Source organism: Streptopelia decaocto (genome assembly GCF_964273445.1).
Source record: "Streptopelia decaocto genome assembly, chromosome: 2".
NCBI classification, from domain to species: domain Eukaryota; kingdom Metazoa; phylum Chordata; class Aves; order Columbiformes; family Columbidae; genus Streptopelia; species Streptopelia decaocto.
The window spans coordinates 25,283,244-25,310,402 of NC_138655.1; the positions used below are offsets into that span (position 1 = coordinate 25,283,244).

General features: G+C 43.2%; 2 protein-coding genes and 1 long non-coding RNA gene across 4 annotated transcripts in view; 1 reads left to right on the plus strand and 2 right to left on the minus strand.

Moving 5' to 3' along the window:
- ESRP1 (epithelial splicing regulatory protein 1) overlaps nucleotides 1–21,671 on the minus strand; it is a gene marked incomplete at both ends in the record, with an annotated part of 31,371 nt that extends 9,700 nt beyond the window's left edge. The window contains 13 exons of one of the 2 annotated variants that reach the window (XM_082044966.1): nucleotides 840–1,008; nucleotides 2,966–3,164; nucleotides 4,864–5,082; nucleotides 6,589–6,890; nucleotides 8,301–8,343; nucleotides 8,423–8,555; nucleotides 8,644–8,754; nucleotides 10,558–10,612; nucleotides 10,712–10,810; nucleotides 17,624–17,738; nucleotides 20,240–20,353; nucleotides 21,207–21,335; nucleotides 21,540–21,671. In XM_082044966.1, the coding sequence (XP_081901092.1) occupies nucleotides 840–1,008; nucleotides 2,966–3,164; nucleotides 4,864–5,082; nucleotides 6,589–6,890; nucleotides 8,301–8,343; nucleotides 8,423–8,555; nucleotides 8,644–8,754; nucleotides 10,558–10,612; nucleotides 10,712–10,810; nucleotides 17,624–17,738; nucleotides 20,240–20,353; nucleotides 21,207–21,335; nucleotides 21,540–21,671 (1,820 nt within the window). Of the gene's footprint in view, nucleotides 1–528; nucleotides 1,009–2,965; nucleotides 3,165–4,863; nucleotides 5,083–6,588; nucleotides 6,891–8,300; nucleotides 8,344–8,422; nucleotides 8,556–8,643; nucleotides 8,755–10,557; nucleotides 10,613–10,711; nucleotides 10,811–17,623; nucleotides 17,739–20,239; nucleotides 20,354–21,206; nucleotides 21,336–21,539 lie in introns of those variants that run through there. The other variant, XM_082044967.1, reaches the window with a different exon arrangement.
- A 1,500-nt stretch (nucleotides 21,672–23,171) lies between these two features.
- Nucleotides 23,172–26,984, minus strand: LOC309435617. The gene is made up of 2 exons (XR_014183202.1): nucleotides 26,859–26,984; nucleotides 23,172–26,033 (listed from the first exon to the last, which is right to left on the minus strand). It is a non-coding gene; the product is annotated as an uncharacterized lncRNA (long non-coding RNA).
- The window catches only part of VIRMA (vir like m6A methyltransferase associated), a 29,061-nt gene continuing 27,926 nt past the window's right edge, over nucleotides 26,025–27,159 (plus strand). Inside the window, exon 1 of the mRNA XM_082044076.1 lies at nucleotides 26,025–27,063. Within this exon, the coding sequence (XP_081900202.1) occupies nucleotides 26,821–27,063 (243 nt within the window). The 5' untranslated portion in view covers nucleotides 26,025–26,820. The remainder of the gene's footprint in view (nucleotides 27,064–27,159) is intronic.

Here is a 27,159-nt window from a genome sequence, read left to right on the forward strand (position 1 = left end):
TGTAAAGTAATAAGAAACTTTGTTATCTTACAGGTACTAGTGAGTCCATGTTGCTCAACAACTTTGTAAGTAGCTATTTGGACATTTATCCAGAGATAAAAAGCACTGGTCAGAACCTAATAGAAGACCTGAGTTCTTTAGCAGGTTTCCTGGCAGATGAAGAATGGTTTATGGCTTTCAGGGAACACAGCTCTTTCCAAGGCCTCAAGACAAATGGCATAAAGAGTTTTTGTTCTGTAGAAGATAGCTAATTTATCCAGATGAGCCAAAAGCCCTTTGTGAGAGGTGTTTATGAGGTCAGGAAGAATATGTGCCTCTATATGCTTTACATATGCATTCAATACATACATGCTTCAATGCAGTACTTTTTTTATAAATAAGTAAACAGTTTTCACCATAACAGGTCAAAAGTTACTTTATTACAAAAACAAAGAGGCAGAATTTCAAAGTTATTAGGACAGACACCAATCCACCCATGCCAAAGAGGAGACAAGGGCTTCTTTATGGACATGGGAAGGAGTACTGCAGACACCAGTTCCCACTGAGGGCACATCAATGCAAACTAACAAGTTTAAGAGACATGTTAGGAGAAAAAGAAAGAAACAAAACATCCTGCTGTAATATGTGACTTTGTCTTAAAAAAAATCATCACTACCTGAAATACTCTAAAACTTGGGAAATCCCTAGTTATCCTGAAATTATTTCCCTGAAAAAGATACCAAACAAGCTGCTCTTGGTAGCACAAGCCTTTAGCATGGCAGACTTCTTTTGTGAGCTTTGTGCACTTGCTGCAAAGAGCCTTCTTTCTTTGTTCCTGCTTGGTTTCTCTTCTGCTTTACCTGGGGTAGTATGCTGTGTAGTTCATGAAGAGCTGAGCCCCAGCAGGGTAGTACGCCGTGGATGGCTGGAACGTTCGTGGGTTCAGGAGCACGGATGGCTGATACAGAGCAGCTTCTGTTGGCACAACTGCAGCGGGAGCTGGAAAGGAGTAGGATGGGGGTGAAAGACCTAAAGGGAACAAATGGAAAATAGATTAGGACCTTTTGAATTCCAGCATATACATGGTCTTCATTAGCTGAACAACTCTGTAATAAGGAGCCTTCATAAGCTTCTCATTCTCCTGTTCATCACAGAAAATAAATCTGAGTGACCAGTGTGAGCTTGACTATAAGTGTCATGCCCACTCTCCCCTCATCAAAAGCAAAGTCAGCAACAGACAAAAAAAACCCCACCTCTTGTTCTTTCTGAAGGGCCTCTTTCTGAAGAGAAGGCCAGTTTTTCTTGTCTAGGCTCAGATTTTAATGAAGTCTCCAATAAAGAAGTGTGAGACTTTGTAAGAAGGAAACTCCTGTGCTAAATATCTGTTTAACATTCCCCAGAGCAGGGGATACCATTTCATTCTGACACTCCCTATCCCTCAAAAAACTCTGTCTCCAATTAATCAACAGCACAGTGAGAAAAGTGAGAAAAGCTTTGCAGCTTCAAGTATTGACAGAGTTTTAAAACAAACAAACACCACAAAGGTGCACTTTGTGGTGTTTCAACAAGATGTGAGGCCCTAAACTCCCACTGACAAGAGTTCACCCTCTTCCTCTGCCACTCTTTTCCATTTCTTCTCTCCTCCCCTCTCCAGTGCCATAAAAGTCAACATATAAAAGTTTTAGATAACTCTGAATATAAAAAATAGAGGCTTATTTTAGAGTGAGAGCATCTCACTGCACTGGGGGATGGGACAGTGAGAAGTGAAAAGGTTTATTTGAGGAACACATTACTGGCATTTGTATTTGGAAATGGGAACACCACCATCTAAGAATTACAAAAGTTTGGAACTCCACCCCAGAACCCGTCCTAGGAGCTCTTAGGAGAAGCTCCAAACCCCCGTCTTGATCAGCTGTCACACATAGGACAACATACTGCAGACCCCTGCTCAGGATACTTGCATTACAAAAAAAAACACCACCGAAACAAAACAAAAAAAAAAAAAAACACAACCCACAAACAAACAAAACCAAACAACAACCACCAACACCAGTCACTCAAAATTTCTCTCATAAGGATTAGCTGAAGGTCTACTCACATTCAAAAGGAACCACATGCAATAAGTTTGCTGCCATACTGGAAGCTCTGACTAGGATTTAGAGGACACTTCTTAAGGAAGCCAACAACAACAATACATTCGCATAGAGAGAAAGCTGCTACTTGACTACCTTGCCATTTATGATCTTGGAAGCAAAGTCTTATTTTTTCCATAGTCTCAGATTTATGTGGCACATATGCTTAGTAAGTTAGCCCTTAAGCTCAAAGCATTTCCCCCAAACGTTTGACCAGAAGTCAGTGTTCATCCTAGTAGCTCTGAGTAGCATAATTTTACATGAAATACAGTTTCTGCAGTTCTGAGGGCCAAAGCTATGTGTATTTTGCTTCCACACAGGTAATCTCCATTCTGTTCAAACAACAAAAAGCAAAGGAGAAGTTCAGACAGTAAGGGTTCAATAGGCAGAACACTTGTGGTTAAGTCCCAAAGGAGAGCCATTACTAATTGTTTCATAAATTAAAGTTTTGGAAGTGAATGGGGAAGCGCTTTTACTTGACATGTTCACCGTGGTGAAAAATGTAAATACAAATCAGCTTAAATGGGAAACTGTTCTTTAAGCTCTAGGCAGGGCTTATGAATTACTTTTCAGAGTCATGTCTCACCCTGGCCAAGTTATGTTTCAGGGAGGAGAGGGGAAGTTTGCCACTAGAAAAGCAAGAGTAATTTTAAAGTAGTTCTTCAACTGTAGTAATTCACAACCAAAGAGAAAAATAATGATTGCAAGCTGCTGCTGATTTAAGATGAAAAGACCTTATTTTAATACCCATGTCTGACACTCCTTTCCAAGAAACAGAATCAGAGTCAAGAAGACAGCTCCCACACCTACCCGAACACAGCGTGGAAGACGGGCAAGACCCCTGCAAAACTTACATGGTAACTTACATGGTGGCGGGGACAAGCCATTGCGATTTAAAGTGCCCCCCATTAATACAAAGTTCATCTCTTCAGCAGAACACTGAAAGACTTCAACATATCTGTCCTTCATAGTCTTCTTATGACACTTCTGTGCAGCCAGAAAAGCTCGCTCTGCAGATTTCATCTGAATAAAAGCATCACCCGATGGACGTCCCTACATACAAGGCAGACAAAAAGAAATGTTTCAGCAGCTCCCATGAAGCAGCAGCACAGCAATAATTTGTGTTGTTAAAAGCAGTCTCTTCAGCCATAAATATATTCTTCTCCAAAGTCAAGCACCCAGTCATCCCAAGCACCCACCAACATGTTTAAGTTCTCCTCCCTAAAGTTTTTCCCCTCTTGCTAGGGAATTCTGGTCTACACACTGCATCATATGGGCATTCTTCCAACTTGTGCTAACTTGATTCTGTATGTTTACCCATTTCAATTAAACTACATCGTAACTTCAACCATGTTATTTCTGTTTCAAAAAAAATAGGGACAGCTACGGGAGAGCTACAATTCAGGGGTACTTTGGTAAGAGCAGGTCCCTAAGCACCTATTTAGTACAAATGCAGAATTGGAAGATGTAATCCACATTTATTATCTGTGATTTTTAAAATTCAAGGATAAATACAGTCAAGTGCCAAATACTAAATGATTCTGTTAAAAAAAATATTTTGTTAAGGCCAATATGTGCTGGGATATTTTAGAAGGGTACTAGCCTAAGGCTTGGTATGAGCTTGTGCAGAAAAAAAGGACATCCTTATACACAGCTATAAATGAGGGGGATATGCAACTGGGGCCAGTCATTTTAGCCACATGCAGCTGCTGACTTGAAGTAGCCAAAAACAGAGACAGAGCTTTGAAACCAGCTTTAAGTTCTGGGCCAGTTCTTTTAGTATTGGAGGGAAGAACAACTTTATCACCATCTTTTGCACAATTGTTCATGATTAGAGGGTTGAAATCAGGAGTGGTGAGAGTAGGGAGAACATGCAGAAAAGCAGGGGCCAATACTACTGTAAACCATTAGTTCTGCTTTAATATTTGCATTTTTCTTAGCCTGTCTCAACCCTGCACATTCCTTATAGTTTTTTAGCCTTTGTAGGTCAAGTCCTCACAAACACAGGCATCTTTTTAGATAGAGAGGTACTGGAGAGAGGTACAGTCCCTTTTCCCTCCCTCATGCCCCCAAAACACAGAAGTCCTGCTCCAAGACAAGAAAATATTTTGTAGTTTCAGCTTAGGCTTAGTGTCAACCAAAACAATTTTAGAAGAGCCATTTTTATACCACAATAATCAGGGTAATCAGTGCAATCACTTCTGGCATCTCCATAGTTAGAGGAGCTCCATAGTTAGCAGGAGGTCTCCTCCCCATGAAGTCACAAGACTATGCAGATAAAAGTGATCACAACAATGCACAATCCTTTGTCTAAGAAGTTCTGGTAGAAACTGCTTCCAGAAAACAATGGCAAAGATGTGACTGTTTATACATGTCAATGAGCTGTTAATCTTGGTGTTTAGCTGTGACTGTTTAAAGAAAGCAACCGCACAGTTAAGGAAATACAAAACTTCAGCTGTTCACTTAATGCCATAGGAAATCCTGTCTCTAAAAGGCCACAGTCACATTTGTCCTTAAATATACCTGAGGCACATTGTTCAGCAAGGGAGGGACAAACCACTCCTTTGAGAATTAACATTGCCCACACTTCAGTTTTGAAGATACTCCTTGCCTGGTACAAGAGGAATCACACATACTGCTGAGCCATTTGTGTCAATCCCAAAGGTGCTTCCCTATAGGTATCATCAGAAGGACCATGTTTGCATATACAGGCAGTTGGCACAGATTGGATGTAAACGTGGTGCCTACCAACCTGGTGATTTAGTACCATGTGAACTCCGTGAGTCCGAATATCTGTAGAAAACTCCCCCAAGAACTCCAGTATGTCCTCTATAGTAGCAGCATAAGGAAGACCACGCAAACGTATGCAGTCTCTGACGTTAGTGGGAGGCACAAACTGTTGAGGTAATACTGGAAGAATAGGAGGTGTTGGGAGAGGAATGAGAGGTGTGGAAGAATATCTGTTCAGCACCTGTGCAAAACAGAAAACGAGAGAGGTTACAGAAAGCCTCCTTACTCATTCTTCAACTCAGAGGAACTGAACGTAACACCAACACCATCTGTTTTCACTCTGGGAGGTATTTCAGGAAACAAGTGAGCTAGATTCTGGGGTTAAACCATAGCAGCAGTGCTTATAATTCAGATATTTTAAAGTAAATCTCTGGATCATTCTTTCTTTAAAAAGATAATTTTGTTTTGGAAAATTTACTTGAGCTGTGCTGCAACTCTCAGAAGACTTCTTAGAACATGTAAACTGTATATCTCTACAGTGTTTTTATTGGGAAAATATCCCACAGCATTCTACCATCTACAGAGTCGTGGTTACACTTCTACAGAAAAATATCTCCTCTGTAAAACTTCAGGAGAATATGGGAAGTGGAAACATGTTTCACTACAAATGGCCTGAATAGAGGTGCAATGGTCCATCAAGTAATATAGGTGGTGTTACTGAGTCACAATATCTGTAACAGAGTCATGCTTTGAGATTTCTTTTTACCATTTTTAACAGTAAAAACCCTGCCTGGCCAAGAGTTCACTGAACATTCAGTCACTATCCTTTAACTTTTTCTGAGCAAGACTGAGTCATTTACATTTATACAGGTATCAGGAGGTTTTGCTGAACAAAAAAACGTAGAGAACACTTGAGAAAAATATGACGAGTGAGTGTTGCAGCTCTGCCTTATCATTACTGTCAAAGTAGGCACAAAAAATCTCTACATATGTGAGGGATCAGAGCTGTACCACTGCTTGGTTAAAGTGACATGGTTATTGGTTGGCCATAATTTACACCATAGATGACATCTTTTAGAATTTTGTTCAGAAGTAAGTTAGTGACTCAACTGAAGCTCTACAAATCTTTGGAGACACGTACACAATCCCTGCAGTCCTACTTCCTTTCCCTGACAGCATAACTGCAATTAACAGTCCATCAAGCCATCTGCAAGAGAGGGCACTTTTCAAGCCCACTTTCACAGAGTTCTACCACTCTCTGCCAGGCAGCCAGTGCTGGCAGAAGATGGCTGAGACCCTGTCCTTAGAGGCAACTCTTAAGACTCTTCAGATACATTGCTCTGAAGAAGACAACTACATCAAAAGGCTCAATTTTTCTGTGTCAGTGGCTAAAGTTAAGCCTTTTAGTTCAAGATTTGCTGCTAACACTCCTCATGAATAGGCCATTATTTGACTTAGACAAATTCAGTATCTGTAGTGTAAAGCACTAGACTCACTTTCTGCTACAACCACTGTTTGTGAGGCTATTGGAAGCCAAAACCCCAAAAGGTTGGTATATATGATTGAGAACATGCATATACCATAAGATCTTAAATTTAGGAGGAGCAAAACCTACTCTCTCCAGCAACAGTCAAGACAGAGAAGAGAAGCTTTCAAGTCATAGCCAAGCAGTATTTGCTTCTACTTGTATATGTAAATGTAGGAACTTGGCTTACAAGTAGCCAATGTTTTCAAGCTTCACACCCACCTGCTGAACTTCTGCTGCAGTGCTCCTGAAGAGTTCAATGTATCTTTTCCCCAGCAAGTCCTTATGCTTTTTCAGTGCATTTTGTGCATATTCTTCACAAGCAAACAATACAAAGGCATCTCCTGTTGGCCTGCTGTCAGGGTACGTGACAAACAGGACTCCCTCCTTTCCTCCTGTTACAGGGCAGTGCTGGCCAAAGAATGCCAGCACTTCTTCTGTTGTTACGTTGAAAGGAAGACCTCGCATCCTGACAATCACTTGGTTTTCTTTTGACAAGAACTGTGCAACTTCATTGGAAGTGCCTTTAACAAAAAAAAAAGTACAGAAGCACGTAAATCTAGAAAGCCACATAAAATCATGAGCAAGTCTGGCATAGCTACCTCCTCCTCTCCACAGGCAGTTTTTGAGCAGGTAGAACATTTGCCTCTGAAGTCAGGAAAAGACGTCACACTTTGATAAACTAGAAATATTATATAGGATGCTTCCCATTAAAGTCTAACAATGTTACTCCATTATTTGGAAGAGATTCATCCTTACTCAAAAGGCAAACAGGGTGTTCAGATCTGAAGGAAAGCACAGTCTGTGAATCTCTTGCATAAGTAGTATCTGTTCTACCATGAACCTCCCCTTTCTATCTTATAAAGACCTTTGGCATGCTCTGAAACCATGATATATAATAACCAAGTACCCAGACGATTGTGCTGGGAAAAAAAATTGGAAAGGCATGTTTGAAAAAATCACTCAGGAATTTCATCCTATCCCAATAAAACTGTCAAAGTCTGCCAATTCTACTTCCATTATCTCTAGGAGGTGCTCACACTTATAACAATACCCTAAACAAAGCTAGTTGCTAACCAGCTTCACATCTCAATACGGTCCTTTTACTTACAGCTGGTGCCAGACATGCAAGATCAGTGTGCAATGTCTTCATTTTGAATCGTGTAACTATTACCAAGCCTATCAATTAGCTATTTATTTGACAGCTTAATAGCCTCTCCTACTCTAAAACCTCAACCTCAGACATTCAGTTAGTCATTTACAATTGCCAGACCAAATTTCTGTCAGAAACCAACAAGGACTTTAAGGTAGCATTGTAGATACATAACAGCTTAATGGATCTTAAATTTTGTACTCTTGCAGTGATAAAGAGGAGGAAAAGACACCATAGGAGAGTTTGTAGAGCAAATTTTGCAGCCTTTCAATTCAAGGCTGCAAATATTTCAATAGTTCCCTTAAGTAAGCATTTCCCCTAAACTTCTCCTTTAGTTTGGGGGAAAGATTTGAAGAAAATCAGTTCCATAAATCCCTTGTTATTTACACTGGGATATCTGTTTGCTTCTATGTGCAAGTCCACACAGCAACAGCAGTCATATTGTTTTGAAAAACTAATCTGTTTTGGTTTTCAGCTATCAATAACATTCAGGCCCCTTCAGTTAAGAAGATGACCTAACAAGTTAAGTTCATACACAAGATCACCTTGCCTGGTCAAACTCTTATTTGATAGGCTGCTTGAAAATTGCAGGAATGTAGAAGAAAGAGATGGACAGGTAAGTCATGGAATGCTACTAGGAGAGTACATAGTAATCAACACACCAGCCCACTAGTTGTTCAAAGAAGGGAAATGAAAGGCCACATCCAACAGGAGCAGTTTACAGCCAAAAGTTACAGGTGCTGATGGAACAAACCCTCCCTTCTCACTCCCTAAAAATTACCTCCTGCAATTTTAAGGAAGTCTTCACCTGTTGCCTTGTATACCTAAGGAAATAAAAGAACATGATTGGCACACTATTTGCACTCCTGTTGAGAAGAGGATTTCAAAGCCAGTGTCACGCACCTCAATGTATCGATTCCCCATATGGTGCTTGTGCCTTTGTAGCGCCAGATCTCTATGTTCTTCACTTACAAACCTCACGAGAGCCTCCCCATTCCTCCTACCTTGGGCATTGAGGCAGAGCGCGGCACCTCCTCTGCAGGATTTAAATCAAAAGAAAGAAATCTCCATGACTGGCGTACACAAAGGACTACAAGTGTAGAGGTAAATTCTTAGTTACTAACTTGGCAATATTTAGGCCTTTGAAGAATCTCGCTATGTCCTGGTCAGACGACTGCCATGGCAATCCTCTTGCTCTGATAACAGCGTTGTTGTCCACCAGTTCCATCTTGCTACTGTAGGAACAGAAAGAGGGAGTAATGCAAACATATCTGCCTGTAGTATCTGCCACACACCTCCCTCCCTGCTTGCCTCCTGTGCTCCAGGGACAGGCTTCCATCCCTGCTCTGTGTTTGCTGGATGGCACTGCCAGGGCAGTGAGGGCCGAGTGCCACTGCTGCCCAAAACCACTGCACATCTTTCCTCGGGAAACATCTGCTCTGGTATGCTGTCCCTTCCCCAGCTCCCCTTTCCTGCTTAACCACATTTGCTGCTTTGAGTTCTCATCTCTTTGAGCATGTTTCCAACTTGCTCCTCACTCCTGACATAGCAATGTCTTGTGCTTCTCCATTGGCTGAACCGGGTTACTGGTATAAAGTTAAACTTGCTATTCTAATCAGAGCTAAGCAGAAAATGAAGCAGAGCATTTAGACATAACTGGGGCTAGTACTTATTATTTGTACTGTGATAGCATGTAAGAGCCAGTCACAAGCCAAGAGCAAATCTGTTCAGGGTTATAGGGGCACACAGAGGACTCCTGCCCAGAGTTTAGCTTTACCACTGCTTGCTCAGGCCATGGCTGTGCTACCAGAGACTAACATAGCTACAGGCTACATTGGCTGCTTAGCATGGGAATAGCTCAGCCACAGAAAGGCAGGTTTAATTGGTCATTACCATGGTCTCTTTTGTTCTCTGACAGGTTAAAAGTGCCATGTAGAACAAAACACAACTACCCAAGGCTGCCTTTCTGGCTATTATTGCAAGGACAGATTTTTCCACAGAAAAGACTATGGGATTGATTAAGCAGATGAAGTGCTGTTCAGCAGCAGACGACTCCCTCGCACAAAAGAGCTGTGGAATGCCCTGTGAGAGGAGGGTCATGTTTCTTGATTATATTTTAATCCCTCAGGAGGCCTTTCTGGAGGTGTTTGCCCCAAACTGTTCCCCCACCTTCTAATTCTGTACTTCTCACTATCACAAATAAGATAGTCTTTCACCTCATCCCAGAATTTTGTTAGTGAAAGGGAAAAAGCATAGAACAATACTAAAATGTAACCCCTGAGCTAATCTCACTGGATACTTTCTGCGAATATTGTTGCGTTCTTTTCTTCCTTCTTTTGCCTTAGAGGTGCTGGCATCATCTACCATTATAACAGTTCCTTAATCAGGAAGAGGGTAGTAAGTATTCATGCAAGATGGGAATATAAATAAAGTCAGTTTAACACCAGTCTCTTATGATACTGCAGAAGGAGTATCCAGCAAACTACTGAAAAAATATGTATTCATACATAGAAAAGCATGATCACATTAAAAAAACAAACCAAACAACAAAACAGTCCTCAAAAGTAGATAAAGCTTTAAAACATATTTGGGAAGAAGACAATCATCATAGCTTAAGCAATTTACTGGTAGCAGAGTATCTTTGGTACAGTATCTTTATTGAAATGCTTACTCAATAACTGCAAAGCAAATTGCAAGAAAAGTGTAAGAGTTACTACCAATAGGTTTACTTATGCAAAAATGCTTAACATTCTTTGCTAAAAGCACAACACACTTAACACCCCTTATAGCAGAACCCAGAACTACCAGCAGCTAACATTGAAGCCTAGCAAGAAAACTGGCTTGCATCTGATCATATAATATCTGTTCCCTTTCCCACTTAAAGCATCTAATTTATTCCCACAGCAGTGGCAAGATAAATAAAAATAATGGTAACATTTGCAAATGAGGAATACAGAGAAGTACGGCTTACCTAAGCATTTTAAAAAAAAACAAAAAGTGGGTGGGCAGCACAGCAAGAAAAGGGAGAAGGCACTTACCAAGGCCCACTTTCAAATTTGTAGTTCACTCTTTCTGGATCTGAAAATCTGTGATCTATGAAATACAGCACAAGTTAATTTATTTTTTCTCAGCATACAGAACAGGCAGGAAAAACAAACAAGCAGAGAAAATTCATTCATCACAATCACTTACTGTATGGTTCAGATATTAGCGTTAAAATAATATTCCCCATATCTTCAACTTGAGAGGCTCCATAGGGAAACGCTGAACTGTTCTTGTCAAGATTTAAATCTTTATGCTGGAGTTAAGTCAATAACCACCAAACAGATTTCTAATTGACTTCCTGCTAAAGCAACAAACTTTCATGTTATCCTTGATGGTAAGTTGGTTCTCAGGGGAAGATTTAATCTGTTTTCCTGCTGGGATCCATGAGCTGTTCTGCCTTGGCCTCTAACTGCTGCTGCCTGCGGGAATGCGAGGTCACTCCAGAAAGTGTCTGGGGACAGAGGACCCCATAATAAGGGCATATATATTTAATGTACTCATGCATTATGTATGTTTGACAGACAGATACACTTTTGCATGCAGAAGAGACTTGAGTCCTGTCCTCTTTAATTAATATCATCTTTAATCTCTAGGGGGAGATTTGGGGAAGGAGGAGAAGGAAATCATTAACTAGAAGCTCCAGAAACAGGAGCATATACTATATGCTTTCTCAACAAGTAAATCCCAAAGTAAAATAAATATCTTACTTACCACTTAGACAAAATTCACAAATGGTGTCTCATATAAACCTTCCCTATTAGAAATTACAACCTGAGTTTTGTGCTGTTACACAGAACCATTTTGAGAATCTGGTAAGAGTGCACCATTGTGCATAACGAAGAGACAAAAGAGAGTCCCACAACCCATATCTTCTTTGATCTGAAGGATTTTTGGACAATGATAGCAAGGATAAGCTCCCCTGCCAACGGAGAGGAGAAAGTGTTCTGTTCTGGAAAGACAGACTGGAGAATGACCAGATAAAAATATCCACATTCATAAAGGGAGTCTGATTTAAGTTGCACACATCATCTTTTTTCACACAACTTTAAAGAGAGTTAACTACAGTATCTGTCCCCCTTTTTGTCATATTTGCCCCTCTCTAACTCCAAGCTACTGGGCTGTAAGATTACTTGCAACTCTACTCCCTAATTTATAAAGCAAATTTTTAAAAATGTCTTTTCCATCCACATCTCCTTTGAAGAGTATAGGGGGAAAAAACCAACCAACCAACAACAAACCAAACCAGAACACACAAAAAAACAAGTACAGAACAGTGAAATATTAAGCAGAATGGGAAGAGGGCTTTTTTTTTTTACTTGTCTCATTACTGTATATCAAAACTTTTATTCTAAAGTGAAAGTTTCTTAAACAAGACCTATCCTGACATGGCAGTACAGTAATGCAAGATATTCAAAACAGCCAAACGCACCAATTATTTGTCCACATGCCCACAAAACTACATTAGATACATTTCAAATGCTCAAAAGAGTCTCCGTTTTGGTGCTCAAAAGTTGCTTCTCAGTCCAAGACAGCACGATTCCTCCTACAAGAAAAACGTTTTCTCCACCTAGAGCTGAGCACATTTTGAAATGCAGATGCCTACATGAAGGGCAGGGAAGAGAAGAACAACTGCTGTTAGAAACAGACACCACAAACCAACTTTGTTGTATCGTCTCATCAACAGGGGAGGGAGCACAAATTTCACTGTAAAATAAAGCCTTCCCTATTTTTGTGGGATGACTGCAAGTCACTTTTCAAATTGTTTTTTGTAGTTTAACTGTTATCTTACTGTGAGATGAAAAATAATTTAACTGAATTAATGAACTCCTCTTCCACAGCAAGGAAAGCTGCTGTGCCAACACAATATACTTTCAGGTTAATTTAATTTTGAGGCTTTGTTGGTTTTAAGTGTGCATTGGAGTATGGAAGGTGAGGGGATGGTGCTTAGTCTTACAAGAATATTTGAAGTTTAAGTGAATTATAGCTTAAAAAAAACCACAAAGCAGTGATCCCACCTCTCCAACTGCTTGTCTAAAGCACAGCTTAAGAGACTATCACCAGTATTTATGACAAAGAATTTCTTCGTTGCAGTATCTCTCTCTAGGCTGTACACTCAAACTCACTCATCTCCTCCCCTGCCCCCTGGGGAAGGGTGTGTTTCTGGGCACCTGGTATACCAGGGCAGAGAAGACACCTCCTTTTCCTGACACTCTTCCCTGCAGCATCCACCAGCTCCACGATGCGCTTGTGTGGAGTCTCTGCTGCCCAGCCAGGGAACCAGAAACTGCTGAAGATGCAGGTATTGGAGCCTTTAACTGGCCTGACCAATTCTTATGAAGATTTTGGAAACATTATCTTTCCCCTGTTAAAGTCAAGAGAAATTGGGCAGGAGTTTCACGAGGTATTACGTCAGGGGACATGTATACACATGTGCACACACATGTGCTTGGTGTTAGACTGGGCTGTCAAAACTGAAGAGACATTTCAATATTTCCTTATTTGCAAAGCTAAAGACCCCTACGAGTGAGCAGCTGCCCGAGAGTGGAATGCAGCAGTGTGAAAGGGCTGGGAATTTGAAGCAAAGCTATCACACAACAAAACAACTCCCCCAGCCCATGTTCATTTTCTTCAGAAAATGTTTTCATTTAAAATATCGATCAACAAGAGACAGAGTTCCTAAAAATGTCCCAGTGCCAGCAGAAGCTGGTACCAGGTGTTCAGACACAGGCAGCCAGTTATGCCAAGGAGCTCTAGATTAATATAAACACAGTGGGAGGAAGGAAAGAAATTCATCAACATTAGCTCACATCTTCACCCTCAATTAGCTAGAATCAAGGCTTTTAGGCAAGATTGGAAAAGAAAATCAATAGCTTTCTGCACATGTAAAGGAACATAATAATCACATTAACTGAGTGAAAACCTGAATTCTAATGAATGAGACTGACTACATACAGATGGACTCCTATTGTTAGAGGACCTGCAAATGATGGACATTTGGGAAATAAAGCTCTTAATAGAACAGTCTTTCTAAAACCCACCCCTTGTTCTGTGAAGGGCTAGGAGACCACATGTGTGTTTGTGTGCAGTGATATTTGAAGGTTGCGTGTCCTGGGCAATAGGAAGTAGTTGATTGCAGTGTATAAATCCAAGTTGATATTTAAAGACAAGTTGGAAAACAGACCTGCCTGCCTAAAGCTACTATATCCAATAGTATGCACACATATTCTAAACAAAGCAACAGGTAAAAGACTCTCCCAAATAAGGCAGGATGGGAAACAAGGAACTTCTTAATCTTGCTGTGCAGCTGCAGCACCTCCTCCTGCAACACTCTGCACGTCAGTAGAGGGGGCAGGAGGAAGGTGTATTCCACACTGGGGTTGCCAATGTAATCTGGGAGAAATTTCTAAACCATTTCCTCAGATTTCTCACCACAGCTTCACCCACTGCCACTGCCCTCTAAGAGTTCTTCCCTCCCCCCATCTCTTCCATTTCACAGTCTCTCAGCTCCTTTCTTAACTGTGGCAAAATAAATACTGAACAACCAACTTAGCTCTGAGATGACACGAACTGGTATTGCAACCATGTCCTGCACTAATGCTCCTCCCCCTTTGTTCTGTTTTTAAGTATTTTCAGGCAGAAGATTACATCATTTTAAACAGTACTTTGCATAAAGGGATTCTGGTATTACCCAGTTCCTGGGTACTATCGCAGGAAATACAAACAGCAACATGCAAGATTCTTGGGTAATACCAAACAATGGGCTTCTTAACTGTGCTCCACATAATTGTTTTCAAGGCACTCAGGTGGAAAAACAAAACAAAAACCCAAACAAACAAATACAAAAAACCCCAAACAAACAAAAAAACCCCACAAACAAAAACCCACACAGACACACCAAATTCCAGTATTGCAGTATCCAGATCACATCCAGCCCATTAAGCAGGCTGTTCTGAAACACACCTGTGTTCCTGCTGACACCCAGCAGATACACCTAGTTAAGATTTATCCTCACAAATCCAATTCAGGAGTAGAGCAAACCATGCACTGAAGGAAGCAAGAGCTATTTGCCATTTAATGGCTTCTGCACACCCAATCTTGAGGCAAAGGATGAGTCTTGTGCAGACCAAATAGGAAGAGTCATGCAAGCTTTGTTCACTCCACCCTGAAGGCACTCACAGTGGTAAAAACTGGCTCAGCAAGCTTTGCAAATCAAGAAGCGCAGTAAGTACAGGAGGTACAGAGGGTGCAAGAACCCTGCTCCTTTTGTATACATGCACATATTTAAAAAGAAGATTTCGACAGACCGGAGTTCCTTTCTCTGCCAGAACACAATCGCTACTCAAGTTTGTTACCCAAAATTTCTCATAGTTGTCCTGCTGTCACTACTCTTACACAATACTGACTAAAGAAAGTTTGCCAGAAGACTGTCTCCTACACCAAAAACTGTTTTGAGACTATAAGTTAGGCAGTGGTAACAACTCACAGATAAGTTACAACTAGTCTCAGTTCTTCCTTGGTCCCTCAAATTCCATGGCGTTTTAAACATTTCCTTACTTTGCATTAAAAGAAATCAGTGGTTGTCTGTATATAAAATGTATGACTTCTTGGGGAAGAAGGGGGCATGGGAAAGGGAAGCTTTCACCTGGCTTTGGAATGGTTTCATTGTGGTATAGTTTCAAGTAGTTTGCTGAAGGAGTAAGTCCCAGAAGTACTTTCTAAACAGAGGATAACCCAGCCAGTTATTCAGTTTTATGTTGCTCTGTTATTTTTCAAGATCGTGCTTGCCTATGTAAGAAATACATAGCCAAGCACCAACTATCCAGTGTGTTGTAGACTGGAATATAAATCTTGAATGACTGTGCAGCGGGAAATTAGTTCCCATGACTGTTGGGAACAATAGAGTATGTTCTCCATTTGCCTGTGATTTGTTGTTTAATCAAAAGCCACCCATCAAAATAAAAGCATTTGGAAGACTTCTAATAATGTAAATGACTGTACAATAATACCCAGCTTTCCCCTAACTATCATATCATGCAAGTTTCCTCCTACTGATCACAACCATCTTACACACAGGTAAATGGAGATGTAAGTACGTGAAAGGATGTGCCCCCAAAAATCATTCTAGTCCTGCTCCTATCAGTTTGTGAATGTGGGTCTTCTGCACCTCCAGTCAGTACCCTACTCTTAAACCCAAACCTCCTTTCCCCACAAAACGCTAACAAACCTGGCCCAGTATATTTTTTGATTTGGCACATCCCCTCACGCAGTCCCCTTTGCTACGCGGTGGAAGATTTGCACTTTCTACAAGAGTAACAAAATCTTGATCAGGCTCTGTGCACTAATTTGAACTTCACTTCAACCTACTCCATTTGTTTTTAATTTCTTTGTGTGTCCCCTGCCTCAGCATATCCACTTCAAAGCCAAGTTAACTTCCCATTTAGGCCTTTTTGTTGCTACATAACTGTCTCAGGAGGGAAGTAGCTGGCTCACTCCACAAGGAAGGTCACAAAAAAAAAAAAGGAACAAAAAAACCCAACCAAAGTCTTTACAAAACTGTTTGAACTAGTCTTTAGACCCAGCACCTGCTTCAACTTTCTTTTTTAATCACAAGCATTGTATGTATGTCCAGACTCTCAAAATTCAATTAACTTATACAGCTTCTGATACCAGGGAGATTAAGTTGGTACAGTTCAGCAAGGTAAGGAGAAAAAAAAAATTATGCTTTTCAATAAAAGGAAAACAAAAATTATTTTACCTTTTTGGTCTCTGCATCCTTCACTCTCCCCTTTCTCAAGCAATACAGGGCAGAGTAAGTTAATTTCAGCCATATTGCATAAACACAGCAAGTTCACAAATATAAGCATCAGCAGTTACAAAACAAGACAAATGATGGTAAAGCAGAGCAGACAGCCTCCAGTACTCAACCTTATGGTTAAACACAGAAAAATCTACACATAGATATTTTATGCCTGCTGACACAGGTATAAAGCCCAGGCAACACTAGTCCTGCAGTGAAAGGCCAAAATAACTCAGAAGCCCCAGACTTTTGAGTATGAAAAATACCAGCTCTTAATGGCAACCACTCTATGGACACAATAAGCTAGTCAGAGGAAATACGTTACTAAAAACAACAACAAAAAGCCCAATTAAAAAATAAATTTTTAATTTTTTTTTTAAACCCTCGAATTCCTTTATCCCTTCTTGCTAGCTAGCTTTTGTAGTCACTGCTTCAGTATGTCAGTAGTGAAGACAAGTGCTTTCCATTTATACGAATACATTTGAGACGAGGGCTGGAACGTGCAGCAATAGGGGAGGCTGCCTGGGAAGTGAGGAGGAAGGCACAGCCACATCATCCACAGCCCCAGCTTCAGCTCTGGTAACCACACATGGCATGCAAACAAAACAGATCTAGGACTAGTAAAGCATCAGACAGGACAAGGTTACAGAGCACTCAAGACTGTTCAGAAAGTAATTTTAGATATCTCCATCACTGAAAATGGAAACATGTTACTGACTGCATCCTACTGCAGCCCAGCCTCACCTTGCGAGTGTAACAAGTACAACTTCCATGAGACCAAATACCACACGTTCTGACAGCATTCCTACCTTAGGTTCACTCCGGAATCAAAGATTCAAGTTCATAACAAGAATGAGCATTCCCCCTCCTAAAAAAAATAAAATTATGGTCTCCCAACATTCACTCTTGTCTAAGAAATAAAAAATAAACTGATACAACAAGCTACCTCACAACTTCAATATTAGGATTCATATCAGTGATTGGAACAAATGTGCCAGCTACACTAAACTGTGAAGTTTAAAGAGACAAAACTACAAAGGCAGTAAAGAAAACGTACAGAAATCAAGAATACAGGATTTTCCCCAAGGGAGCATTCATCCTCATATGTTTTTATCTTTGTGAGAAAGCTCAGCACAGGTCTAAGTCACTCATTAAAGTCACACCACCCCAAGCACATGTTGCAAGCATTACTCACACATCCCTGTCCTAAAATTCATCTGAATCTGTAACAGCAGTAGACACCATCACTGTTAAAAGGATACACTCTGTCATGGCCGCAACATCAAGTTTGCTAAGGTCAGGTGAGCCAGGGCAACACTTCTTGAACTCTTTCCGCAAGTCAAAGAAGGAGTAGAAGCATTCAGGCAGTAAGATATTCTGTAAGAGGACAAAGTAGCTACTGTCAGCTAGGGTGAGTTTAATCTACTTTATCTTAGATACCAAACTTTCTAACAATTTCCTTATAATGGGTAGGAAACATGAACAGTCTTTGCTACAGAGAAACTTACATAGCTCTTCTTAGCCACATAAGTATGTTTATAAACTTTTTTGCTTAAGCAGCTTCCTCTCTATATGGTTTAAAAAGAGAAATGTGCTTTTTCACAGCCAGAGAAACATTTGATATTATTACTAGTGCCTCAAATCAAATATATGTGTAGGAGAGCAAATGCCTGCTATTGCAGCATTTATCATCAATTCTTGATTCCAATTTTAACCGTAAAAAGTCAGAGGGCACCCAGTTCAGATTTTATAGCCAAGCGAATTTTGCAAGGCTAGCAGAAGTAGTTTTGGTTTATAGACAAGGATGAGTTTTAGGATAGTCACACTTCAAGTATTTATTCCCTAAAAAAAAAAAAAAAAAAAAAAAATAGAAATAGCACCCAACTGTGTACAGGTGAGTGTTTGATAAGGTGCAGAAGTTGTTGGTAACTAATTGCAGCATATGAAGCCAGGGACAAGTTATGTAGCTCACTGGCAGTCAAAATCCCTTTTGCCCCACTTGCTACCACATGCCTTTTTTTTTTTTTGGGGGGGGGGGGGGGGGGCGGGGTGTGGAAGGAAAAGACATGGAGAAGACTTGAAACCAGCACAACCTCCTACTCCTTCAGTTAGATCTTCACCCCAGAGCTTCCCCATAGACACAATATTTCATATTCCACTTGGATGTTTGTTACCTGTAGTGCCTCTCTAGATCAAAAGTAAGGGCTTTCTGCAATTTAACAAGTAGTTAGCATCTTGGCATTAAACTACAATGATGGGATATGCGAAAGCACATTTAGGGAGCCCAAAGAAAGAAGTTTAGGCTCTCAAACAAGTTCTGCTTTGAGAACATTAGAACTTAGCATATGGACAGGTGCATTAGGCAAACGATACTCTTTAAAAACAAACTTATGAAAATGCAGGTGTGCTTGCCAAGTTTTCCTGTTCCAGTTTTAGCTACGTTTCTTCCTCAATAAGAGATCAAGTTCTGTACTTCACTGCCATTCAGCTGGAACAGCTGATGCCAATTTATTCTCTGAATACTATGAGCTGCTAGACTGTATTTATTTCAAGATGCCCAGTCTGAACCATTCTCAGGAGCCTAGTGATTTCTGCCTATCTGGATTTTAGCAATCCCCCACCCAACCTCAGGATTAGGGTATTCACCAAAGAAGTATTACAGGCCTGATAAGCATCTGGTTTACTTTATATACAGGCAACACAGAGCAGATTCAAATGAAGAATTCGTAACAAAACATCAACAGGGTCTTTTGATGCAGATTTGATTCCTATCAGTGACCTGTGACTATATAGAAAAAGGATGCCTATCCCTGACACCAAACAAACTTAAACAATCACAGGAGTTGTCCCTTCTTTTATGCACATAATTTAACTGCAGGAAAAGATTAACTGTATGAAACACATACCCATTACAACTGACAAGAAAGTCTGTTAAAAACCTGATTCCCTATTTTCATCATGCCCCAAGATAAGTTACATACATATGGACTGTCCCTTTACTATGAATCATGCTCACTATTTCTCTTCTAAACCTTCAAAGGCAGGAAGTACTTAAAGCACCAACAAGTACTAAAACCAAACTCATCCAATATCAGCTTTTTAACAGCACGGACTTGCAGCAGTGCCCCTTTGAAGATGAAGCATCAAATTGGTTGCAAGATCAGTTACAAGCAGACCAGCAGAGCAGCTCAGTTACAGAGCAATGCAAGTTCATAGCAAACCACAAAATGTTATCAATACTGATGCAGTTATTTCAGGACTAGAGACTCTGCATATTGCTGCAACCCTATTGCTAATGAAAAATAGGCAGGACCTCATAACACTGTTAGTGATTTGGCAACTCTGAAGTTACAGAAAACTCTAGACTATGGGACTAGTCATCCCTCACAGCCTGCCCCAAACTACTGCTCAGCTCCTTACAAATATGAACACCGCCCTCGGAGCATCAACTGAAGACACAGAGATCAAAAATTGCTGAAGCTAAAGGTTAACGTGAAATTTCAAAAGACGGTTCATGATTAAGGTGGTTAACTATTTGGCAACACTCCCAAATTCCCACTTGTTAACCCATTGTAGCTCCTACAGTTGCTATGAGCACCCTGTCAATGCATTGCTCCTCTCTCTAACACCTAACTAATGAAAAATCTTTCTTCTGATTTAACTTAAGGCATTGCAGGGGTACATAAGCACAGGGTATTGTCTGTGCCTTCCACGTGGACAGGCTCTTCAGTTTGGTAAGCATATTAACATTAAAGTGATGTTGTGATGTTTGTACTGTGGTTGTGTAGAGGCATCCTTATACAAAAGAGAAAGTGACCAGTTTTGCAAGAAATCACATTAAACACACCAAAAGTCAAACTTAAGCTACTACTACATACCTTTTTGGAAGCTTCAGGGTGCAGAACCTGCCTAATGTGCAACTGTCCATCAGTACAGAAACAGAATGAAGTACCTACACCAATGTTCAGCTCATTGCTCACAGACTGATTAAACTGAAAGCAGGAACAACAAAAGACAGACATGTAAAAACATCAGAGTGGCTGCGTGAGGCAGTCTTATCATTTAGTATCATGTTATTCCTGGGCAGCAGGAATATGAAGCTGGAATTTCTTTTTGTATAAGCCTAGTCCCTCCACTTCTGTAGACTTGTTTCTTGCTTGCTAAGTACATTACAACTTTCATGACAATTAACCTTCACAAAGACACCATCCTTTCCCCCCTCCCCCTTCTAATGAGATGTGGCCACTCAGTCTATATCATAGAAAAAATTAGGAGCATTTGCAAGAGCACTGCAAGGAGACATAAAGCTGGCTGGAGAGAGCAAAGGGAATGCTGGGGCAGAAGAGCCTCTCAGCCTGGGCACTCAAGCATATTGAAAAGGAGATGGGCTTTCAGCTCTACCCTCAATAAGAATCTCACACACCTCCCTATTTATCTAGAGGCTTCAGTATTGTCTCCTTCCCTGGACCAACAAACCACCACAATCCTTAACACGGCCTGCCACCCGCTAGCCTTTTCACAGGGCACCTGAACTTGGCCTCTTCCAACATTGATCAGGGTCCAGCATGGCAGGAGGGCAGGCCAGGGGGATGCCTGACCCTGACCTTCCTCTCTTGGGGTACAGTCCTTCCCAAGGTGGATGAGCAAAAGGCAAGTGAGAAATTCCCACAAAGCCCACCACTGACCAGGCTTGCCCAGCCCACACATGTCCCTGGTGCTCCTGTGCCAGGGTCCACTGCTCCCACAGTGGTAGTGAAGGGGATAAATGGATGATGACACTGCCTCTACCGCACCGGGGAGCCCCCAAGGGAAACCAGCACCCAGCAGCTGGTTATGGGGTGTCACCTGTCTCAATGCCTGCTCCAGCGGTGGAGCCAGTGCCAGGCTCTCCACATCCACCTGGGTGATCTCCTGGCACTCAGCCGTCAGCTCCAGGTGGTCAGGCCGGACCAGCACGTCATGCAGGTGCCCCAGCTCCCGAGAAAGCAGAGGAGGGGAGAGTCAGCTCCCAGGTTGGAGGTCCCCAGCTGCAGCACCAGCCCCTGCCCTCCACTAGAGCCTGCTCCAGTATGGGGCACCCACAGCCAGCCCAGCACTGGGGCCACCCCACCTGTACCCAGTACAGCAGGAGCCAAGGGTAGGAGCAGGTTGGAATGCTCCCCGCTCAGGGGAAAATACCTCCTTACTCCTCAGGTCGACTACTTTCCACAAGAGCTGAAGCAGCTCTCGCTCATCTGAGCCCAGCCTTGCTCCGTTGGTGCCTGCCGTAGTCACGAAGAGGATCACCAGATAGTCGGGAGACGCCGTCATGGTGCCACAGGGCCGGTAGAAAGGATAAAAGGAGAGGAAGAAAAAAAAAAAAAAAAAACCAAAACCAACAGGGAGGACAAAAAAAAAGTGGGGGAATCGAAGGGGGAGGAGGAAGAGAAGAGGCCAAAAACTTTCCCTGCCCAAGGCGCTGCCAAGCGAGACCCAAGCGGCAGAGCCCCCACCTGCAGCCCGGCTCCCGAGGGCCTGGCGCGGGGGAGGCGCACGGCTGCCCCTTTCCCACCCCCCTTTCTCCCGGGGCGGGCGGCGGCCGCTCCCACGCCGGCTGCAGCGCTGGGAAGCGCGCAATGGCTGCGGGCTTTTCTGCGCGGGGCCGCGGCCCTACCTGCCCAGCCCCCGCCCCACGTGGTGCAGGTAGCACACACCTGGCACCGCCCGCCCATTGGCCCCGCCGAGCAGGGACGTGGCAAGCGCGGAGGGGGGTGGTTGGCGGAGTGGGGGGCCGTGATTGCGGGCGGGGCGCCCAGCGTGGGGTCGGGGAGTGCGAACGGTATGGGGGGGTGGTGGAGGCAGCGGTGGACCGAAGAGCCCCGATGTGCACCGATGTGCACTGACGGCCGGGCCGCGCCGCGCCGCGCCGTCCGGGTGCGCTTCCCGGGAAGGAGCGACTGACTCCTCACCGACGGCGCGGCGGACAGGAGCGGGCCCGGGCGGGGCCGCCCGATCCTGTCGGGACATGTCGCGGGCGTGGAGAGCAGGTTGGCTCTGCGACCGCGGGCAGCCCGCAGCCCCGTCCGCCGGCGGAGCGCCGCGCGGCTCCCCCTGCCCGACACCCTCCCCTCCCGCTCCTCCTGGACGGAAGGGGAGGGCAGAGTGCCACGCTGCCCGCAGCCGTCCGGGCGGTTCTCGGCCCCCGGCGCGGGGCGAGCGCGGCCGTCTGGGGCAGCAGGGCCCGGGCCGTGCGGCGCTGGGGCGCAGCGCGGCGGTGTGCGGGCCGTGCCGCCGGGAGCAGCTCCTGCCAGGGACCCGAGCGGGCTCAGGACGGTGGAGCCTTTTCCTCTGGCGTGCGCAAGGCGGAGGCATCGCAGCTTCTGTATCGCCCTGCGCGGCGGCTCTAGCCGGGTGCCAATTACTGGCTGGCTCGGCTGTCGCCGCCATCCCTCGATGCGCTGTGGTGGTGCTGATCCGTGTGACAACCGCTGTTCTGGTGACCATTGCTCAACTGTGAAATCTATGTTCTACATACGTATTGCACAAAACCTGATCTTTTAATGCCAAAAATACTGAAAAGATCACTGAGTATAGGGTAAACAAGTAACACTAACTTTCCCCAATGAAATCCTGTAGTATATCTAGTTCTTTAAGACCCTGGTTGTGTATTTCCAACTTCACTATGATGCTGCTTCTCTAGATTTTTACTGAGATGATGGTGCTGTTGTGGTTTAATACCAGACAACAACTAAGCACTGCACAGCCACTTGCTCGCTCCTCTTTGGTGGGATGGGGGAGAGAAATAGAAGTAAATGTGAGAAAACTCATGGGTTGAGATAAAGCATTTTAATAGGTAAAGCAAAAGCCACGCAAGCAAAGCAAAACAAGGGATTCATTCACCACTTCCCAGGGACAGTCAGGTGTTCAGCCATCCCCAGGAAAGCCAGGCTCCATCACATGTTATGGTTACTTGGGAAGACAAACACCATCACTCCAAACATCCCCTCTTTCCTTCTTCTTCCCCCAAAATATTATACTGAGCATGATGTCATATGGAGTGGAAAATCTCTGGCCAGCTTGGGTCATTTGCCTCAGCTGTGCTCCCTCCCAGCTTCTTGTGCATCTGGCATGGCTGAGAAGCTGAAAAGTCCTTGACTGCTTAACAACAACTAAAACATCAGTGTGTTATCAACCTTATTCTCCTTCTAAGTCAAAAACACAGCACAGTACCAGCTACTAGGAAGAAAATTAACTCTATCCAAGCTGAAACCAGGACAGGTGCACATCATGCTTTTCTTCATTGCTCTTCCTTGTGCAGGTGGTACAGGTTCACAGCTTGCACCACCTTTTATTAACACAGGTTCACAGCTTGCACCACTTTTTATTAACGCATACACATTTGTGGTTTTGGCATGAAGGGAGAGGATGTCTGTCACAAGCACTGGGGATTCTGTCAGCCAGTAAATAGTCCAAACAGTGCCTGGCACCCTTGTCCTGCCCTGCTGCAGTTTGATGCAGCGTGGTTCTCCTTGCTGGGACTGCCACCAAGTTCTTTGTGCATTTGTCTTCTGACTTTCTGATGCATTTAGTAAAACACAGGTGAAACAGAGCACTGGGGTGTGTGTCCTGAGCAGTGGCTGCAGCTGATCTGTACTCAGCAGCCAAGGAGCAGAGCTGGTCCTCACACAGAGTGTTTGCTTGGTCACCTTTGCCTAGCCTGGAGCAGAGGGATTCGATGGCATAGAGAATTTCTTTGCAGTTTCTTGGTCAGGTCTTAGTTCAGTGCAACTTTTTAAAAAAGACTTCATACTTTAGTAAAAAAGTCCTGAAGTACATCTCTGAAATGACTTCACATTGGAGCATGCCAGATAGTGCTTGCTTGGTTGGTTGGTCATCTTCCAGTGAATCGCCCATTCCAGATGGATCCCTTACCAAAGCCTGTTTGGCTTTCAGGATGAAGCCCTTGTATTTGTGAGAAACGCTGCTGGATAGGTACCTGTTCCTTCATTTGTGATTTTTTTGTGTTCTGCTTTACACATTTTCTCTTCTTCCCTCTTATGCCTTATTGTCTTGTGCTATCTTGTCTCTTTCCATCTAGGAGCATCAGACTCCCCAGCTTATTGCTACAGCGGCTGCCATTTTTACAGTAACCCCCTTACATAGGTTAAGCTTTACCCTAAAAGTATTTTTAATTCCCATTATGTGCTTTATTTATTTAGGGAGCCGCTTGCTGCTAATTGCTTCTGTAGCGCCATTACCTTTTATTTTTCTCTTTCTTGGGTAACATGTTCCCTAAAATGCCTGTTTTCCAGTCACAGTTCCCATTCCACTCTCTTTCTTTCATGCTTGCAGTATCTGGTCTAACAACACGTACCAGTTGTTCCGGTTCCTGTGTTGTGCTGCCTGGGCGTTAGTGTAATCCCATTCCAGTTGCTTCTCCCTGGCTGTCCGTTGTCCCTGGGCCAGATTAAGCATAGCCTTTGCATGAAGTGTCTCCTTCCAGATGACATCAGTGTTGTTCCCTACAGGAATGTGCTAGGATGCTTTGGGGCACGATGACCTCTCAAGGCTCCTCCCATCACCTTGTTGCTGTATTTCTCTCCTCTGATATTCCTTCTGTTTCCTGCCTGTTGTCTGTCTGTCTAATTTCTAGTCCCTTTTCTAATTTCAGTGTAACTCTTTCTCTATTCTTTTTGTACTAGTTCTGGTTTCCCACCACAAGTCCTTTTGTGCCAGTTTCTGTTTCAGGACATTTCTGAAACTACTTACACCTTCCTTTGTGCCAAGGAGCTGGTTGCAACACCACCCCCGACCATGGTGAGAGACCTAAGTGCCCTCTTATTTATTTCCCCCATTTCCTGAAGCTTCCTCCTCCCACCCATTGACCCCTTCCTCCCAGTTCATTTTGAACAAACTTGTGACTTTGCACATTTCACAGTCTCCAGGTTTTTCCTGTGAGTTCTGTTTCTCCCACCCTGCTTTATTCCTTTAAAGGAGGCTCTTTAATTCACCCCAATAGCACCTGCATCTCTTTTATCCTTCCCATGCAGACCTTCGGTCCATGCCAGATCTCCCACCTGTATCGCTCTTTCCATCAATGCTCATGTTTTATTTCAGAACATCAGTTTTTTACAACTGGAATGGGAGAATCAGCAGAGCTGTATCATTTTGTTGTAATGTGTTAATGGTTACCACCAACTGTTTTTTTAAATCTAAGATAATTGCTGCTACTAACCAAATTCGGCTTTCTCCACTGTCATCAGTCAGTAAATAACTCTCTACCCACACCCAAATTGTTCCCTGAGATCGTGCAACTGGTTGTGGCATTCAAACACTGCTGCTTTAACTTGCAGCAAAGAAATGCCACTGACTTGTAAGCTTGGCCACGTGCTCAAATCAATGACATTGCATTCAGAGCCACCTGAATTTGATCCTGCAAAGCTGATTCTCCTCACATCCAGAGCTGTAGCTGTTACCAGCAGGGAGGGATCCACTACAGATAAAACCATAGGGCTGGAATTCCCCCACTAGCTACTGAAGCTACTCACACTAGCTGACCTGGTTGCAATACTGTTCTAAGAGAGAAGCTGTCTGACTGGGACTGCGTTCCCTCTGGCACAATGGTACGCATGACAAGGCCCATGTTTGGAGCAGCTCTGCAAAGCTACTTTCACATAGAAGTCTCCGAAGAGCCTGTAAGCATAACCAAAATAAGACATGGCAGGTGTCACTAGCAGTTACAAGGCACTGTGCTGCTTTAGCGAAATACATATACACTCAAGTTTTGTCTCTCTACCTACAAAATTTATATTTAATTCTAGGAGTTCAGAACTGTTTATCCATCAGGGCGAGAGAGGGTCCCAGCTTGGGGCAAGAATGAGAGCAGGCAAACCTGCTAGCGTGGCCAAGGAGGGCCCTTAATTATGAAATTCTGAAATGTTTCTGTGGAAGGATTTTAAGTATTTTAACCACATCTGTTGAAACAGTATGACGGGGCAGTACCACGTTTTCAGTGGATTTGGAAGCAATTCCAGCCGATGAGTCTCTCTACACCTCTTCAGGTGTGCCAATAAAACTAGTTGTGGAACCACACGCTGTGGCCCAGCTCCCCAACATGTGGTGTGACGACACAAACTTCCTGAACTAGTTTCACCACTGAAAATGGATATATCGAACCACACCCTTGTTTAAACTGATGCAACATTTTCATGTGAAGTCCAACTTAGAGGTCTACTGCTCCTGGTGCAAGTGAAACTCCAGAGCACAGAGAGAGCAGCAAGCTTGCCTACCAAAACAAAAAAGCACTTGCCAATTCCTGGTGCACACACGAAACAGCTTATTTAGTTAAGTTGTTCCAGAAACAAGACGCAGATAATAAGGTATAATTATGACCGTTAAGGAAAGCACAGGTACGTGGCTGAGACTCCAGCAGGCAGTTCGAGACATTACACATCCTTTTCTAGACTTCCTCTAAAGGCACATGGCAGAGTTTTGCTGTTACAAAGCTTGTACACAAACGTTGTGTAACCAAACACCGCTTGCAAAAGATCAACTCCACGGGATTCTCCTGGCCACGGGCTGGCTTTGGCTCCGTGGCGACTCTGACCCGCACACAACTCCGTTGCAGGGCATCGGCTGGTCAACAGCAGGAGCTGCAGAAAGGCTGCAAGGCCTTGTTCTACGCGTACTTGAGAGAAGCGACAGTCTCTTACATCTGAAAAGGGTTAGTTTTAAATACAGAAAGGCTGCAAAAGGAATTTCTCAAGCAGGACCGAGTTCAGCTGGCGCTGAGCTGGAGCTCAAGTGTGACACCCAGCAG